Source organism: Vicugna pacos, chromosome 3 (assembly GCF_048564905.1).
Source record: "Vicugna pacos chromosome 3, VicPac4, whole genome shotgun sequence".
NCBI lineage: Eukaryota > Metazoa > Chordata > Mammalia > Artiodactyla > Camelidae > Vicugna > Vicugna pacos.
In genome coordinates, this window is record NC_132989.1 from 71,494,262 (window position 1) to 71,513,437 (window position 19,176).

The 19,176-nt window shown below is 47.6% G+C and overlaps 1 protein-coding gene across 1 annotated transcript; it reads left to right on the top strand.

The window, feature by feature from the left end:
• Positions 1-6,227: 6,227 nt before the first annotated feature.
• ENC1 (ectodermal-neural cortex 1) lies at positions 6,228-18,739 on the top strand. The gene is made up of 3 exons (XM_006197578.4): positions 6,228-6,658; positions 10,186-12,000; positions 16,148-18,739. The coding sequence occupies exon 2, from the start codon at positions 10,199-10,201 to the stop codon at positions 11,966-11,968; it is 1,770 nt and encodes a 589-aa protein (XP_006197640.2). The 5' UTR covers positions 6,228-6,658; positions 10,186-10,198; the 3' UTR covers positions 11,969-12,000; positions 16,148-18,739.
• The last annotated feature ends 437 nt before the right edge of the window (positions 18,740-19,176 follow it).

Consider the following 19,176-nt stretch of genomic DNA (forward strand, 5'->3'; position numbering starts at 1 on the left):
TGTGACCCATAAAATGCTTGTGACTTTATATCCTTCCTCAGGCTGGGTTTTTTAAACCATGTAGAGAAACAGTTACGGGAACTTTAAGACAACACACTCACCAGCATCTTTCTCTTTTTCATTCTCTCTTCATTCTGGTAACGTTAACTTTCAGCTTCCTGGTTTCTGACTCCTGCCTGAGCGGGGCTCTACACAGTGAGTGAAGTGTTTGCTCACAGAGTGCCATGCAATCCTTTGAATATTCATTCATTCAAAGGTACCAGATCTTGGACCACAAAGGTCCCTTCTTCTGGTCCCTTCTTCGTGCCCAGACGTGCTCAGACTTGGCATCATGCCCTGGAAGCAAAGCCTATAGGCCAAACAAAACCTTCATTCTCACTGCTTGGAACAATGGTCAATTCTTTAATGTAATTACTTAGAACAAATTAAGAGTTTAGGTCCAGGGGCCTTGGGACACTCAAAAACTATGGAAAAGAGGGGGGGAAATGGTTTAAGATGCCTCTGGGCTGTGAAAGGCCACAACCCACAGAGGCCTGGTGTGATTCTGAGAGATATGAGTGAGCTTTTGACCCAGTGCCCTCTACAAGATCTTTAGGGCAGTGGGAGGCAGGGGCCTGTATTCCACGTTCACTCTGTTTTGGCCTGTTGCCTTCTAAATACGACTAGCTGCCTTTTTTTTTTTAAATGTGATTCCTTAAATACACCTCCCATTCAGCAGCTTAGTTTTTAAGGTGATGGAGAGTAAAGAATTGTTTCTCCATCATCAAATGAAGAACGAAGGTCGCAGAACAAAGCCAAGACAGTGTCAGTAGGAGGTGGAAGGAAGCCAAGGTAGTTCCCATGAATTTGAGCTTTTACTGCACAAGCTGTCAACTTCCTGCCTTTGAGACAAGCAGAGCCTCAGATAAACCCTCCAAAAGAGTATGTGAATTCATTCAAGACAGGAAGCGCTCCTTAACCCAGTACTACTGGGCAGCTCGTGGAAATAGCAACTTTGATAAAAATTCAAGTCACTTTCATTTAGGAGCCTTTCTAGGAAGTAGCTATGGAGCTGCAGGAATATCATTCTCCTTAAACAGCTTAAGACAGAATCATAAAAGGAGACATCATACAGCACTTACCACTAGCCAGGCGCTGGTCTACGTGCTTTATATATGCTAATTTACTAAAGAGCCAGTGCATCCTCGGAGCCAGGTTATTATCTGATACAGCCAACTGGGAAGCTAAGGCACGCAGACATTATAATATTTGCCCCCCTCAAAGACTTAGCCAGGAAATGTCAAAGCAGGAATTTCAGCTGGGGTCTATCTCTGCCCTTAACCACCTAACCACTAAAAATAAAATACTAGGTGGATACAGAAAGACTAGAATCTAAATGCAAAGTGTTATTATCTCTAACTGGTGGGTTTATGGTTAGTTTTTTCTTTTACTTTTCTGTCCCCGCCCCCCCCCCCCAACTTTCTACCATGCATGGCTTTTGTAATCAGAGAGAAAATAATAAATGTGGCTTTAAAAGCCTGACCCTAAAATCTATACAACCTGCCACAGGCTGCGAAGATCACTGCTTTGAAGATCCCTGGAGTAGAAATGACTGAAGCAGACTAAAATGGCTTGATTTACTAATTCGAGGAAGGCCAAGGAAAAGTGCCTCAAATGTGTCCCGCTGCCGTCACATTTGCCAAGAAACTATCTGCCACTTGCAATGTCACCTGGGGTCGTGGAAAGTGACAGGATCACAAAGGAAGAATGAATTCCCAGTTCTAATCACCCAGAATAGAGGAGTTCAGCCCGACGCTGGTGCCCAGCACTCAAAGGACACAAATACATTTTTACACACAATTTTCCACTAAATGGCACTATCCAGAAGTCCACTGTACTTGTATGTACCAGTCAGGAGCAGTTGGAAATTGGAAATTAAAAAGTCACACTATAATCCAATTCAATTCACAAAATACATGTACAGTGGTAATACATACGACGGATTTAGGAAGCAACTGAAATTTAAAAATATGACCATGCCAATTTGGACACAATTTTAAGAACAGCCTCAAAGTTTCTCGTAACATACTTCAAACATACACAGTTACAAAGACATAAAACGCAGAAGGTAGCAAACCAAAATCTGGACAACTGAGTATCAGTTTAGACCTCTTGTTTGTGCTCAGAGAGACAAAAAACTGACCTAGACAACGCCGATGACTTCTTGTATTGATTATCTTTTTCCTTATCCTTGTATTTTCATTTTTTAATAATTTACTTCAAAAAACTTCAGGGAGGTACTGGGGGTTGAACCCAGGACACCACGCATGCTAAGCACACGCTCTACCACTGAGCTACACCCTCCCCACCCTTGTATTTTTAATAAATAGCCAGCTTAAAAAAATTCTCCCCTTTTTGAAAGAGGATTGCTGGGAGGAACTGAGGCCTCATTTTCCTCAGTTTTTATCTCTGGGTTAGGGTGAAGTGTTGAAGTGGGCACTGGATTAAGTGCCTGAGAATCTCCTTCAAGAATTAAGGACTGCTCTCCTGGCCCCCGGGGGTGCTGGCAGCAGCAGGCCCTCCTCAGAATGGAGTCTGTGGAACATGACCATGGCCATGGCCCCTTTCCCGGGAGTGGGCATTTGGCAACGGGTAATGCAGCCATCTAAAGCCTGGCCTTCTGGCCTTACCTGAGAACAACTCTGCAGGGTCATTTCCACTCTTGAGCTCTGCCTGGGGTAGACTGAGGCCTTGACTGAGATGCGTCCCAGCTGGACTTCTCCCTTGCCCTTCCGGCTTCCCTCTCTTTCCTTCCACAGGTGTTGATCCCAAGATGTAAGGGCGGGGGGAGGGGTGGGGGCTGTCGATCCTGGCTGGGTGTTCTCTTCCCAGTGGGAACTTGACACCAGGGGAGGAAGAGCACAGGTCTTTGATGGGCGTCGAGCCCTCAGCCACTCGGGCTGTGCAGGCCACCGCCTTGAGGCCCATCTCACAAATAACACAAGGAGGCAAAGCCACGCCATCTTCCTCACAGAGATCCAGGAAGAGGAGCAAAGAACAAAGAGGACACGTTTGGAAGACTGGCAGGGAATGTGTCTGAGATTCGGGTGGGGCTTCGGGGGGGCACGGGGGGCAGGACGGCAGCTGCTTGGCTCACTGTTTGGTCTAATCCCTGGAGCTGTCCTGTCCCTGGTACTATGGTTGCACCGTGTTAATTAAATCATTCTCATTAATTCAGCCCGAGTGTAAATTAGGAAGGAATGAAGATAAATTAGGTTCGAAGGCAGCTAATGCATTTAACCCCATGCTGCTTATTTTGCAGCCTAACAAAATAATGTTGTTAAGGGAGATAACGAGGCCAAAGCCTTGGGCACAGCTTCTTAATAACATTAAAAACAAGACCTCGGTTTGGTGTCACAAGTTAGAGGCGAAGACCAGCGCCCAGGGGACTGGCCCAGCATCTTGAGGGAGGCGGTGGCCGATGTACAACACGATGTCTGCAGTATTTCCTGAGATGTTTGTGACTCCTATCTACAGTATCTATCTGGACACAAGTCTGTCTGGAGAGTTCCTCCTGTACAGATGCAAGACTTACCTTTTCTTCGCTGTAAATGAAGTGATAAGAATTACCTTTAGGATTGGCTAAGAGATGCGGGAGGAGTAACAGTCTGAGCTGCTGTGATCCTAAATACGCTGACTCACGAATCCCTTTCAGCTGTGAAATAAACAGTAGACACTGCCCACGGGCCTGAAAACGTTTCATATATGGGCTCAAGCAAACCGGTGTATGGCTTGTCTGAGGTCATCAGCAGCACACACGTTTGCCCTAGAAAAGCAAATGTCATTCCTGTCTCTCAGCAGGAATGTCTTCCAGTTTTTATAACCCAGATGATAAGCAATTTCTTTTCCCTGCCTCCAAGTTGCTTATCTCCCTGAGGGAGATGAAGCAAATGTGTATGTTCACTGGACGCTTTCAAGATTTTCTAGTCTATAACTTTTTTCCCTTCTCTTTTCTTGAAGCTTAGAAAGGTGGCAACATTGTGTAGAACAGACACAGAAACGTGGCCAGAGAAGTTCACTCCTTTCTCAGCGCTGTCTGCTTGGTAAAGCTATTGACAATGACACAGAAACTTTGCTGTCCCCCCTGGTTGAGGACACGCTGCAGTTTCCTCGTGGTAAAGAGGCAACGGAAACAGATGGCCTGTTCCTAGCTGGGTGACTTCCTGTGGCAAAATCCTCAGCCAATGAAATGAACTGAGGACAAGTTTCATTCCTGGGCAGGGTCATCTAGGTACCATTCCAGGTAGATTTGCTCAAGGAACTGAAGGAAGAAGGAAATACTTCTCTCTAATGAGAAAAAGTGTTAATCTCAGTTTAAACAGAACACCCGCTAGCTGCATCACCCCGTGGAAGACCAGTCTGCTGCTTCAGAACCAGAGCACTTGCTTTTGACCCACAACCCAGACAGACAAAGCGCTTGGAGGAGGTGTCTTCAAAGGCTGCACCGGTCAACGTCCCCCACACCTCGCCACAGGCTAGAGAAACATGTTTTAAAAGACAAATGCGCAACAGCTACAGGTTTCCACCTCCCGGCTTTTCAGCACTGGCGTCTGCAGAGGTTCTGTCCGTCTGGTCTTGGCTGATTTTATCCACGTCTTCAGGAACCGGATCAGCTCGCGGCGATCTGCCTCTCTTCACCTCGCAGCTGGCAGAACCCCTGCACGTGGGTCAGACCGGGAACTGATCGGGCCTCTCTGGCTTTGTGAAGACTGCGTAACAAAATAGGAAACAGCTTTGTAAAGGCTCTCGGTGAAGCTGACGAGTTAATGCTAACAAAGGACTTCAGAGGGCAGTGTGTTTCTTTGTTTGCAAGGAGCGAAATTTCTCAGCGCGAATACCAGGAGGCTCCGGGGCTAAAGGAAAGTGGAATTAGAATAAAGAACCCACGGAGTCTTGGTTTCGGCAGTCCCTGGGCGCGCCAGGTGGAACGTCCCCGGCCGGTTTAAACCATTTCTGCGTCTAATATTTGAAAGAAACCTGGGAGGTGGGGGAGTGGGGAGAGAAAACGCCATCGAAGCGGTGTGCCCTGGAGCTGGACAATTCGATTCTCCCTGGGCCTCAGTTTCCTGACCTGTAAAACGAGGGCGCTGGACCGGTAATCTATACAGTTCATTCATTTACTTTATTCCAAGTACCTCATAAAACAAAATAAACAGGCGTTTCAGTTCCCCTTCGAAAGACAAGCCCTTGGTACAAAGATCAAAAATGGGTTTCACAAATAGTGATCGCCGTGCGAGATTATTTTTCTAACCACCTTTCTTTCTCGTGGCACGCGGCGCTTCAAACGTGTGTGCTGAACCATTTCTTTGCTGAACTCCTAACTAACACAACCTAGCGATAAAAGACAGGAAAGGGCCCGGTCTCCGAGGGCGATTGAGGCTTTATCGCAACGGAGAGGAGGCGGCGTGGCAGCTCCCTGGAGCAGTTCGCTTTGAATCAAGCGGCCGCGGCGATTGGCTGCGAAGCACGTGGTGCGCGTCCGGCCGGACAGCGCCGGGCTGCTGTTACCGACGGCGGCGCGGGGCAGAGTCCGGCCGCCGGTGCCGCACCCGCCCGGGGCAGGGAGGGAGAACGCGGGAGAAACGCCTGGAGCTCGAGTCTAGTCTGTCTAGTTCTCTGCCAGGGAGAAACCCTACAGCCCCTAGAGTGTCCAAAGTAGTGTCCAAACTTGCCACTGTCCTCCCTGCGGGTGTCCCACCCAGCGCGCGGGCTGTGCGTGCCCAGGGCGCGTGCCGCGGACACCCCGCTTGCCCCCCGCCGCCCTTTCATGAGTATCAGGCGGGATTCGGCAGCGCGGAGCGCACAGGGTCCCTCAGCTCTGGGGCTATCCAGGCATCGGGCTGGCGAGAGAGGCGCAGACACCCTGACCAGGGAAAACTTGTCTTATTCGCGGTCCCCGAAGGTTGCAGCTGCTCAGGGCTGAGATTCCACGTCTGCTTTGTCTCTCTCCAGTCGCCGCAGCCCCCTCCCCCGCTTCCTCTCCCGATTAACTCCCCCGACACGCTCTCCTCTGGCTCTTCTCCTCCTCCCTTTCCTCCTCCTCCTCCTCCCTTTCCTCCTCCTCCTCCTCCGCCGCCGCCGCCGGCCGCATTCACGCGCTTCCTCCCTCCCTCCCTCCCCTGGTGTCACTCTTTGCCTACGCGCCCTCTCTCCTCCCCTCCCTCCCCTCCCCGCCGCGCCGCTTATAGCCGGGCCCTGGGCGGCCGGGCGCAGACTGCTCTGGCAGCCGGAGCGGAGGCGGCGCGGCGGTGGCGCTGCAGCGACCGAGTCCAGACGCCAGGCGGCCGCCGGCGCGCACGGCGCTTTCCAGCTCCCTCCCCCAAGTGCACAACCCGCCTCCTTCCGCGGCGCCTGCAGCCGCGGGCTGGCTCTCCGCTCCAGAGCGCACTCCGGGAGCCGCTCCGCGGGTGGCAGTCGCAGAGGCCGCCGCCTGGGGATCGTGAGGCCGCGGCGATCCGCCCGCGGTAACCCGCTCGCGAGCCAGAGTCCCATGCGCGCTCCTTTCGCCCGAGCAGTCGCAGTTGCTCCCCGGGGCTGAGACGTCCTCTTCGTCGCCTCCCCGCCCGGTGATCGAGGCGAGAACCCAGCCGGTTGTGCGCTGTGGCCGGTCGCCACTGCTGTAAGTTTCCCCCATCGCCCAGGACCTGTTGCGGGCGCCGCGGGTTTCGGGGGCTGCCTGGCCTGCAGGGATGTGCTCGCGAGGGGTGTGTGCGCGCCCGGGAGCCCGTAGCTCCGACTTAGGCGGCGGTGGGGAGCTGTTCTCGGGGCTGTGACCCGGTGTCCGCGGCTGCCCGCCTACAGCTCGCAGAGCAGAGCTCGACCCAATGGGGAGCAAGGAGCAGAGCCTGGATTCTCTCAATACCCGCTCCGCGGAAAGAGCGCTTTCCGATCGCACGGGACGGTTGGCTTGCGTTGCGCCCTGCCTGGCAAGGGGAGCATTGGGCCACGCGCAGACACTCCTCGAGAGGGCACGTTCACTGCGGCCAGATGTCTGTAGGAAATGAATGAAAACTAGTTTCTGAAAAATTAGTTTCTTCTCTTGCAAATATTTGGCCTTTAGTGTTAACGTTATTAGTTTCTAGGGATAGGAATTGGTGGGCGGGATGGAGATGAACCATTGAACTTGGTCGGCGTGTATTTGGGGTCGCCCTCACAGGCATGGCCAGAGTGTTGAAGAGCGTTGCAAGTATTATAGAGGACTGAATGGTAAAATGCTTTTCTTGGTAACAGTCTCTTTAGAATGTTGCGTTGTTATTAATAACGTAAATGCCTGAGAAAATCTGCCTGGTTTCACCTTTGCATTGAGATCAGGTTCAAAACCCAAAGAAATGTGACTGGACGCTAAGTATTGAAGGCAGAGAGCCTGGTTAAAGGGTATTAAGTGAACTGAAGTTACTGTAACTAGAATCCCTTTTGATGTTCACAGTAATAGCAGCCCTTTTCTCTTTCTTTGTAGAGGCAGGTTAAGTAGACGTGTGCATTTTTTGGCCCCTTACTTGGCATGCAAGTATTTCTCTGGGGACTTAAAAAATGCAAGAAGGGTGATTCGTTTTTCTGTTGAAGGTGTGTTTAGTGACTGTATACGTGGTTTTTGCGGATGTTTTCATGTTTGCATAATTTTAATCCAGAAAGCATGTCTTTTCCCTTGGGTCTTCAAATTTACCTTTCATTTTATAGTCAAATATTGCTCCATGATTGTTGGATTTGGACTGTGACCCACTTCTCTATTTGGATGGTATCCAAGATGACAGGCTAGGGTCTTCCCACTAGCTTTAATGAGCCAATGTGGAAAATACAGAAGCATAAACACAGAATGTACCGAGATGCAGGTCCTGTATCCCAGGGTCTTGTACATTGTTTTCTTAAGTGTAAGCCTGGCTGTAAATGTGGTTTTGCCACTGCTCAGGGAAACGTGTTCTGGGCCCTGTAAGTGTGAGTCCAGATCAATGTGCTGGCACTTTGGTACTTATACACCTTGTGCAGGAGCCTCATTCTTTACTCAGAGCTGCATTCACTCTTAGCTGGAAAGGAGGCAGCTTTTGAGGTTGCTTTGGAAGCATTAGCTTAAAAAAAAAAAAAAGCAAAGCTACTCATTTGGAATTTTTATGAGTTTCAAAATAAGGCATGGGAATATTCATCCCCTCCGAGGTTTGGGCTTAATATCTTCCTGACAGTACTTCAGACTGAATGTGCTAATTCACATGATAACTGCAGCGGTAGAGCATCAGGGATGCTAATGCACGTTGTAACACATTGGAAAACCTGGTGCATTCACATAGGATCCTGTCCGCTGTTCTCCTGAGCATTAGGCATTGAATAAATGGACCTGACTGGAGAAGCTTTGCTAGAGGTTGGAGTGATGCTTGCCTCCTCACCATTTGTCCCAGCCAAAGTCACCGGGGAGACTAACGGGGGCTTTGTAAAGTCTTCCTAACACCAGAGTCCAGGGACTTTGTTGTTCACTTTCTTCCACTAAGCTGTGTTTACTCATAATGAAAAGTACATGCCCAGAATAAAAGAAAACAAGTTGCAACCCCTAATAGCGTGAGGCCTGTGCCAAAAGGCAAGTTAGGCACCTGCCCCTTGTTTTCTGTGCCTGCTTCACCTCCGTTGGGCAGGGAAGTGCAGTTGAGTATCCAGCCCGTGAAATCTGTACAAAATCACTCATTTGCATTTGTTAATAACTCCTGTGATATACATTTAAAAATAAATACCTGAATGGTTCAAGGAAACAAGGAGGGTTTCAGCTCTGCTGTGAGGACTGGCTGTTCTGTGTTTGGAACAGATGCTGTAACCACACTGTTTACCCTCCTGGGATAAACAGCTTCCTTAGGTATCCTTTGACAGGCAGCTTCTTGAAGCCTTGATTCCTCTGAAGTAACAGAGGGGTAGGATTAAAAAGAGAGAAAAAAGGAAAAGCATATGATGGAATTTTTGAAGCTAGGTGATAGGCATGTCCTACACCTGTAGCCTACGGTTTACTTGCTGAGCAACGCCAAAGGTAGCATTCGGGTCTGCTAGCATTTCAATTTAGATACTGAGGAAAGCACTCCAATCGGCAAATAAATTCTAGAGTGGCCCTAAATTAACAATGGCTGGCACCACACACACATACATACATGTGTGTGTTTGTGTATTTTCGGACTTAGATAAAGTGATGTGTGCATTTTGAACTTCCTGTATGCAGGTGCCGGTGTTTGCAGGTGCACAAGAATGGTCCTGATGATGCGCTCTTTAATCGAAAGAGAGGGGTAGATAGAACCTTTGTTCTACAACTGGTTTCCTAATAATTGATCTACAGCAGGAAGAAGAGAAAAACAGAACATATGAGTGTACTATTCAAAGTATTCTCCCTTTTATGTGTCCAAATCCTCATTTTGGAAGCTGTCCAGAGCAAGAAATGTGGGTGGTGATTTGTGGCCAGAATCTGTTCTGTGTTTCCATGATAGCTTGCTGATCAATATATGGTAATGTTTATATTGCGGCTCTTTTAGGACTCTGCAGTGGTAGCACTGTCTGGTTAGAAATTATTTGTAATGCTAACTTGAAGTCTGATCTTCAGAAGTTGGCCTGAGCCTGTGATTTTAATGTTACCTTTCCCATTTACTGTATATGCAGGGACACTGGGTCTTACCAAAGGAATTCTTAATGGGATTAATTAGTAGGTATTTATTTTATACGTGGCTTTATGTTGCATAGGGCATTAAAGCCTGTGCCCATCCCAGCGTTACGAGAGCTGGAGGCCTGGCATTTCAAGTGGCCTTCAATGAATCAGCTGGACAAGGGCAGGGAGCTGTGAGACAGAGACCTCGCTCCTCTTGGCTTTCGCTGACTTACAGTCTCAAGGACTTCAGTATCTTGAAAGTTGGCAATCAGGTTTTCCAAGATGAACCTGCTCTTAAGCAGTGACTTTTTTTTTTAAACAATGTACAGTTTAAATAGCTCAACAGTATTATAGTGTCTTTCCTCATAAGTTATTGTCTCTGTATAGGCCTGGCCATTTGCTATTCAGAACAGCAGGCAGCCGGGCCAGCAGCGAAGTGTTCCACTTTCTCTGTCGAAAGCGATTGTTGCTGTGGTTCCTTTGGTCCGGCTGTTCTGAACACCCAGAGCATCACGTTCAGTCATTTCTGTTTTGTCTTTCAGGAGTGGAAGCAAAATGTCTGTCAGTGTGCATGAGAACCGCAAGTCCAGGGCCAGCAGTGGCTCCATTAACATCTATCTGTTCCACAAGTCCTCCTACGCCGACAGCGTCCTCACTCACCTGAACCTTTTACGCCAGCAGCGCCTCTTCACCGACGTCCTGCTCCATGCCGGAAATAGGACCTTCCCTTGTCATCGGGCAGTGCTGGCCGCGTGCAGCCGCTACTTTGAAGCCATGTTCAGTGGCGGCCTGAAAGAGAGCCAGGACAGCGAAGTCAACTTCGACAACTCCATCCACCCAGAAGTCTTGGAGCTGCTTCTTGACTATGCGTACTCCTCCCGGGTCATCATCAATGAAGAAAATGCAGAATCTCTCCTGGAGGCCGGCGACATGCTGGAGTTTCAAGACATCCGGGATGCATGCGCAGAGTTCCTGGAGAAGAACCTGCACCCCACCAACTGCCTGGGGATGCTGCTCCTCTCCGATGCGCACCAGTGCACCAAGCTGTACGAACTCTCCTGGAGGATGTGTCTCAGCAACTTCCAAACCATCAGGAAGAATGAAGATTTCCTCCAGCTGCCCCAGGACATGGTAGTGCAGCTCTTATCCAGCGAAGAGCTGGAGACAGAAGATGAAAGGCTCGTGTACGAGTCTGCAATTAACTGGATCAGCTACGACCTGAAGAAGCGCTACTGCTACCTCCCAGAGCTGCTGCAGACTGTGAGACTGGCTCTCCTGCCGGCCATCTATCTCATGGAGAATGTGGCCATGGAGGAACTCATCACCAAGCAGAGAAAGAGCAAGGAGATTGTAGAAGAGGCCATCAGATGCAAACTGAAGATCCTGCAGAACGACGGTGTGGTAACCAGCCTCTGTGCCCGGCCCCGGAAAACCGGCCATGCCCTCTTCCTCCTGGGAGGACAGACTTTCATGTGTGACAAGCTGTATCTGGTTGACCAGAAGGCCAAAGAAATCATTCCCAAGGCCGACATCCCCAGCCCAAGAAAAGAGTTCAGCGCGTGTGCGATTGGCTGCAAGGTGTACATTACTGGGGGACGAGGGTCTGAAAATGGGGTCTCAAAAGATGTCTGGGTTTATGATACCCTGCACGAAGAGTGGTCCAAGGCTGCCCCCATGCTGGTGGCCAGATTTGGCCATGGCTCTGCTGAACTGAAGCATTGCCTGTACGTGGTCGGGGGGCACACTGCCGCCACTGGCTGCCTCCCGGCCTCTCCCTCAGTCTCTCTGAAGCAGGTGGAACACTATGACCCCACAACCAACAAATGGACCATGGTGGCCCCCCTCCGGGAAGGGGTAAGCAATGCCGCAGTGGTGAGTGCCAAACTCAAGCTGTTTGCGTTCGGAGGTACCAGTGTCAGTCATGACAAGCTCCCCAAGGTTCAGTGTTACGATCAATGTGAAAACAGGTGGACCGTCCCGGCCACCTGTCCCCAGCCCTGGCGTTACACGGCAGCAGCTGTGCTGGGGAACCAGATTTTTATCATGGGGGGAGATACCGAGTTCTCTGCCTGCTCTGCTTATAAATTCAACAGTGAGACTTACCAGTGGACCAAGGTGGGAGACGTGACCGCAAAGCGCATGAGCTGCCACGCGGTGGCCTCCGGCAACAAACTCTACGTGGTTGGAGGCTACTTTGGCATTCAGCGATGCAAAACGCTGGACTGCTACGATCCCATGTTAGATGTGTGGAACAGCATCACCACGGTCCCGTACTCGCTGATCCCTACTGCGTTTGTCAGCACCTGGAAACACCTGCCTTCTTAAATGCAGCGCATCCAAAAGAGGGCGAGGGTCAGGTAAGAAGTCAGCTTAGCTGTAGATCTCCATATGGTTGAGCTAGCTGTGTGAGCTCGTGTGTGGAGGGAGACATGCTCCATACGGCCCATCCTCCGGAAGCACCGCACAAACTATACAGATAAAAGCACATGCACCCCAGAACTTAAACACTTGTGGTGACCACAGCGGCCACCCACCCTATAGCATAAGACATTGGTTTTCAGCCTTTACTGAGCCTTAGAATCTCCTAAAGAGCTCCTTAAAACCTGCCCATCCTAGTTTTAATAGGTCTGGGTGGGGCCCAGGGGTCAGCATTTTAAGAAAGTTTTTCAGTGACTCTAACCACGGCCAGGTTGGGAGCCCTGACCTGTGTTAACGCCAGCTGATGTCTGCTCAGCCCTCCCCCGGTGCCTGCCGCTGGGCTGTGTGTTCCCCATGGATTGTTTCATTTGGTCCCCACAACAACCCTGGGGGATATTATTACTAGAGCACTTTATAGATGAAAACACCTGATGTACACGGGGGTTAGCGAAGTTGCCCAAGGCCGTAGAGCTTAGCAGGCAGAAGCAATGGTCCAGACGTCAGCCCCGGCCAGCTGGCTCCAGAGTATAAGCACGTGAGCCTCATGCCCAGCTGCTACTTAATAAACTTCACATTGGTTTTGCCCCAGGACATAGTTGTTGATATTCACATTTAACTTCCTCAAACCCCCTTCTGGAATGAAGTAGGAGTTAAAAAATTGAATGCTTAGTGGGGAGGGCTTAGCTCAGTGGTAGAGTGTGTGCTTAGCATGTACGAGGTCCTGGTTTCAATTCCCAGGACTTCTGTTAAAATAAATAAATAAACCTAATTACCTTCCCCCGCCAATAAAAAATTAAAAAAAATTGAATGCTTGAAGTTATTCCTGGTATATTCTCTCTAAAATTATTTATTCACTTACTTGAAATATTTTTCTTCAAAAAAAAAATAGCCCCCTTTAGGGCATGTATTAACTTTCGAGAAATCTAGGTCTGTCCTGGTAAAAGGTTGCAACCTTCGTGTTATAAACCTGTCTGATGTGAGGACACACTGAGCCATCTAGACCGCCCTATGGCAGCTTTTCAGAGTTAATTAGCCAGGCCGACCCTAATGTCAGGGCTCCCAAAAGCTGTGTTTCTGTGTCATATGTCTGAGTACATAATGGTTGTCTTGTGTATATAAGAGTGTATAATACTCTTGGCTCAAATAATTAATAGGTCTGCATGGTTCAGGGTTTGTGAAGTTAATGGCCGCTTTGCTGCTGGTAAAGCATTCTCGGGTTGGCCTGAGAATCACTTAAGCATGTCTAAGTGTAGCACAGAGCCCACCGAATGGGTTGATTTGTTTTGGTGATTCATGGGCTCACTACTAATTGAATAAAAATTTTTTGAAAATCTGCTTTGGAGGAACAGCCATGAAACTAACCCATTGCTTGGAGACACTTGGTTCTGTGTTCTCTAGTATGTTTCACACCTTCAAAGAGAAAACAGGAAACCTAGGGGTCGTTGTAAGCTAAGCAAAGAGGGGTTTTGACTCATTTGTCTTTTCTTTCCTCCTCTGTTACAGCTCATTTAGAAACACCAGTAAAACTGGCCTCCCTTTCACATGTTTCTTTCATTTCCTCAGTTACCTCTTCCAGCCTCTTCCAGTTAGTATATCTGTTAGAAATGCAATGTTTACCTGGAATGAAACTCCTGCAGAGGAGCAGGAACTGTCAGAACTATCCTCTGGGGAGCAAGTGGGGCTCCCAGTGTCCCACGCCAAACTGGTTTTTGCAGCCTTGCTGGCATCTCAGTAATCCTAAATAAACAAATGCTCTGAAAGAGCTTATTTCATTTGCGATATGAATGCATTACTCAACTCTCAAGCAGGTTTAAAGAACCTTCCAGGCAAAAGCATCAATTAACAGCACACTAAATTGGGTGTTAGTCCAGAACCGACTATATTTGCATAGGAGAGCCTTAAAAATTGCCAGTGATGCTGGCGGTACATCACAGCTGTACCCTGCTGGCATCCTTAGAGCCGGGTAAGGAGCGTGAGGCAGAAGGAGTGACGCCATGTGTGCATTCTGGTTCTAGCGCTAAGCTGTAGAGTCTGGACCACTCTGCACTTGAGAGCTCTTCTTGGTCAAATGAGTGATTTGACTTGTGCTTTCCTTCAGATCTGTCCCAGTTCAGATATGGGTAAATTGATAAATGAGGGGACAAAAAAGAAAGGAATGAGAACCCCTAATCCATGCCAGGCACATGTTAAGTGTTCAATGCTTGTGTTAGTTTTCTCTTCTCCCTTCAATTTAGACCTTCGCTTGCAGTGGAATTAGCTTCGTGTGTCGTGGGAAAACGAGGTTTCTTTGGCTATTATCTGCTTGTTATCTTTCTACTTCATTTTTGGTACCTCCTTTTTCAGCCCGTAGTGAGTATGTTCGCAAACACTTGAATTCACCCTCTCCTGGGTATTTGAACCTAATCACACACGGAAATGGAGCAAATAAAAGTGTTAGGTTGTATTCGAAACAACATCCTCTCTGCCCTTGGTGCCATTGGCCCGAGAGCCAGGCACAGAACAAGGAAATTCCACAGGGCCAGGTTCGCCTTTTTGAAAGGCGGGGTGGGCCTGATCAGAGCCACTCTTGCAGTTTCCGACGGGGAAAATGCTGGTTTAAATTTCTGAAGTTTCTTATACACAAGATAGTGTTAAAACTCTTAAGCTGGACGGAGTGAGTTAAAAGAGGTGCTGTGTGCTTATCAGTCAAGCTGCAAAGACCTCCGCAGACTTCGCTTTGCTCTCCAAATGTAGGTGCTAAATGGGTTAATACAGTGCTAACAAGAAGCTTCGCTGGATCTAAAAGCTCATCCACCAAGGAGGTTTTAAGTGTCTCCTGCTGCTCTGTCGGTGGGCGGGAGGGACAAAAAGGAAATTAGTTTGGATTACGCTCCAGTTTCATGGTGCTGTGTGGCCCCAGCCTGACAGCATTTGGATTTTGGTTTCCTTTGTTTCCTCCCTTTTTAGAGGTGTTTTTTGTTTTGGGTCTTTTTTTTTCTTTCTGTTTGAATATGCAACATCTTGAAATTTCATATTATTACAAGATACATTCTTCTGGCCTAATATTGATGTATTGGTTACAAGGAGGTGGGGGTGAGGGGTGACAAGGTAGTCTAAGGAATGCCTTGAAAGCTTGAATCACTGTTACGGAACTGCCAAAAGAAACAACTAATGAAATGAATCAGACTTCTGAACACACTAGGGCAAGATGAATTCAGTGCCAGTGATCGGTGGCCCCTCCCGAATTCCCTTTGTCTGTACTGAGAGTTAAGGCATTGGGGCTGCAGAGTCTAGGGCTGGAAATGTGCTCCAAGAACAGATAGGGTGAGTATTTGAAAGCCAAAAGCCCTCTGCAAAATATCCCTCTATAAAATTAGACTTAACAAAATGGAAAGGCTGGGTAGTGTGAGGAAATGCCAGCTCCCACGAAACGTGGGCACCTTGAATGTATTTTCATGTTGGACGTCGGTAGATTCTGTTGCTAACAAGCACTGCACACCCCAGCCGGTGTCTCCCAAGTGTGGACCGATGAACTTCGAGAATGAACTCCAGCCTGGGGCTGATGATGCCTGGTCTGCTGTCATGTGAAAGGAAGCGAGACTGATTTTCTGCCAAGATGAATGGCAGAGATGCATTTAAATAAGAGGATTAATATGTCTGCCTTCTATATGGTGAATAAATTTAATTTGGAATCCTTTATGGTAAAGGGGCCAAAAAAGAGGGCTTGGCACAGGAATCTCTTGTGACCCTCTGGTGATCACTTTATAGTGGCTCTGTTTAACCGTGGAGAGAAATTATGAATGTTGGAGGCAGAAGATGGCAACTCGTAACAACACTAGATGCATAGGTTTGAATTTGAACATATACATGTTTAGGAAAGAAGTGAAGGCCTTTCTTTGCATACCATTGTTTTTGTGGAGCCATCTGGAGGCGTGAATGCATGTGTGTGTGCATTTAGGGCCATTCCTTTAAATATCTATGCACGGTACCTACAGAATATGTAATTAAGACCTTTAGAAGCAATATCGACTGTTATGAGTGTTTTTTGTTTTTGTTTTTTTTAGATCTGAGACAGCTAACAAAAATTTTCCTTTTCGTCTATTTTAGCTGACTCCATTCCTCAGTGAGACCAGGTGAGACTTCAACTCTGGAGAGGCCAAATGTAATGAAGAGAAACAAAAGAAAAAGAAAACGAAGTTGCTTCTCGAGTACCATCCGCGGCACCTTGTAAATGCTCTAACTGGACATGAAGGATGGGGGTGGGAGACGGGGAGGGGGGTAGGGGTTTTCTGTGCAAGTAGCACAGGGTTTAAATATGAATGAACGAACCTGTGATCTAGTCCTTGTCTGTAATTGTGGATTAATGTCAGCGTTAATCAGCCCCTCCAAAGGAGAGAAAAGCCCGACCTTTTCCCTCGCTGTAGCATATTCAGCATCTGATGTCCATGGGCTCCGCCATTTATGTGTTAAAATTTGAAATGGTTGTCACTGCTCTTTAAGGAGCAAGGCTCCAAGCCTCCACACCAGCTGCTGTTGGAGATCGAAAGCCCAGCTGTGGGGCCAGGAGGGGACCTGGCTGGGCTGCTGCAGAGTGAGGACCCCTGGACTCGCTGCTAATCTCTGAGGGGCCCCAGGACTGTTCGTGAACAATGGGGACATTGTTGGTAGCTGTTCGGTAGATGTTCTTTGCTATTTATGAGTGACTTTCAACTTTCCCTTGGCTGATAAGAAATTTGTTCTAGGTTTAGCTATTTATTGTTCGAGGCCTGCATGCTGAAACAGTGCTTTACAGTCGTCCTTGTGTGTTTGGACCCGTGTGAACGGTGGTACGTTTTGCACAATTTTGTGGCTGTTGTGATGTGCTTGGCTGCACAAAAGTGAAAACTTTGGAGTTACAATTAGGAGTATAACTGGAGGGCGGGTGGGGCAGGGCGGTGGGTTGGGGGGAGGGATTTTGTAAATGTCAAAGCAGGGAAGGATTACAAGACGGAAACTTAAGTTACATCCTAGAGTTAAAGAAAGCATGAAGGTCATTTTTCTTAGACTAACCAACTTTTAATGAGGTTTCGTGGGCTCTGGTCATGCCGATGGCTCGTGGGGCAAGGAAAGGGTGCTTTCTGCCCTCTCCCTTCTGTCTGATTCTCTTACTTCAATCTCAGCTACTGAAATTTGGAAAGGACCAAATCATTTTGCAGCTTTTTTTTTCTTTGTGTAATATCCTGAAATCCTGGAAAATTCTATGGGATCGGTCTGTATATAGGGCACAGGTAAAGGCATTGTTCAAAGTTTATTTATTTATCTATTTATTTACCCGATGAGAATGCTTTGCCGTAACCACAGTTAACCCTCACAGATGGAAATTAATTCACTCACCAGATTTGCTTGACCTGGATTCGTTGTTCTCTATTCCTGCTGTACGATTAAGCAAGTGCTAAAAGCTCTCCAAGGCAATATTCCCATGGGTATAATGTATACTTTAGTGCTTCCCCTTTAGGTAAGTCTAAAGGAAGTCTTTGGTGCACAAAAGTGACACGTATGGCCCCTAAACACCAAAGAATTGTAAGCAGTGGCCCCTGCTGAGAGGCTTTCCGGGAGAGTTGTGAATACATTCTTTGCTCCTTCGAGTGCTTGTTTACTAAACATGTGCTGTGATAGGCATTAGTGGTAGAATCAAATAGGTGCTTCCTCTAAGGTGTCTGGGGAAGCCCAGAATTTGCAACTCGCGCTGCTTTTGTTGCTGTTTCTCACATTACTGTATTTTAGAAAATAGAGTTTAAGACCAGTAACCTTTTGCATCGTGTGTTTGCAGTGTCTAATGACAGATAGATCCTTCACATTTCTCTCCACCTGAATACTTTCAACTAATTGTAAGCGTTCGTCTGTGCCATGCATAAATGGGCTATAGTTGGACCAAAATAAATGAGCCATTGGAATCAAAAAATCACCATACTTTCCAGCAGTCAGTCCCTTGCTCCTAGATGTGTTCTAAGCAATGCAAATGCCTGATTGTACCCTGGTGGCATAGTCGGTGTCGCCGTATTGGAGCAGTTACAGCTTTGTGTAGTTTATGATGCAAATCTGCCAGGATGGGGGTGTCACTGGGTGGCTTCTGAAAGCAGGGTGAATTTTCTGCAGCTGTTTCAAAGTTGTGGTCTTTCCTTGAATCCTGTATTAATTGCTGTGTGTGAGCCAGAGAGAGCTGTGGTCAGGGTGGGCCCCCAGCCTGCAGGGAACTTTCTGGACTCCCGCTCTTTGAATTGATGTAGGCATTTGGGCTCACTACTTGACCATTCTCACCCTGTGAAACGTCCCACACTTTGAAGCAAATACAATTCACAGCACAGTGCACACAAAAGACCTTGGCATAAGACAGAGAAGGTTCTTCTTATTCTGTGGCCTGGTTGCCGTGGAAACGGACAACAAAGGGCAGCCTTCCACTTCTGGTATAATTGTGTAGCCCCCTTTTCTCTGGGCTTGACACCTGTCTGAATGAGAATGATTAGAGCTGAATAACATCCTTCTCTTGGCTATTGAATATGTGGTTCACGTACAAACCTCTGTGTAAGTTGAAGAAGTGAAGTGTTCGTGTTCATATGTACTTGTTTGCTACTATGTTTCTGAGGTTTTGTAAAACTGTTATTTTTTTTTTTCACAATGTGAAACTGAAGGTCAAATAAATTATTAGAGATTTTCTCTTCATCGTGTGTCCGGGTCTTTATTTGACTAAAACCTGATTTTAGGTGTTGAAAACTTGTGCTTTTTCTAGTTGAATCAAAAGGAGGATCATTTCAGATTTTTCTGGATGTCCTCTGCTTCACCGTTTAGTCCCACACTTTTATGAAGGCAATTTTGCACATTAAATCATTTAAAATTTTGGCCTTTTAGAATATTTAAGCAAAGCAAAGTACTTCCATGAGGGTTATTGATGGCTTAGAATATGAACAGTCATGTCCCATGCAGTGTTGAGACAGCGTATGTAATATACAGCAGGAATTGAGTTTTTGTGTTCCTCATGTGGGCTGTATTTTGATGGGAAAGCTGTGAGAGAAGGGGCTGGAGTTCAGTCCTCTTCTCGTCTGACATCACCTTAGAAATCCTTGAAAGTAAGTGGAAATACATGCATGTTATTTCTCTGA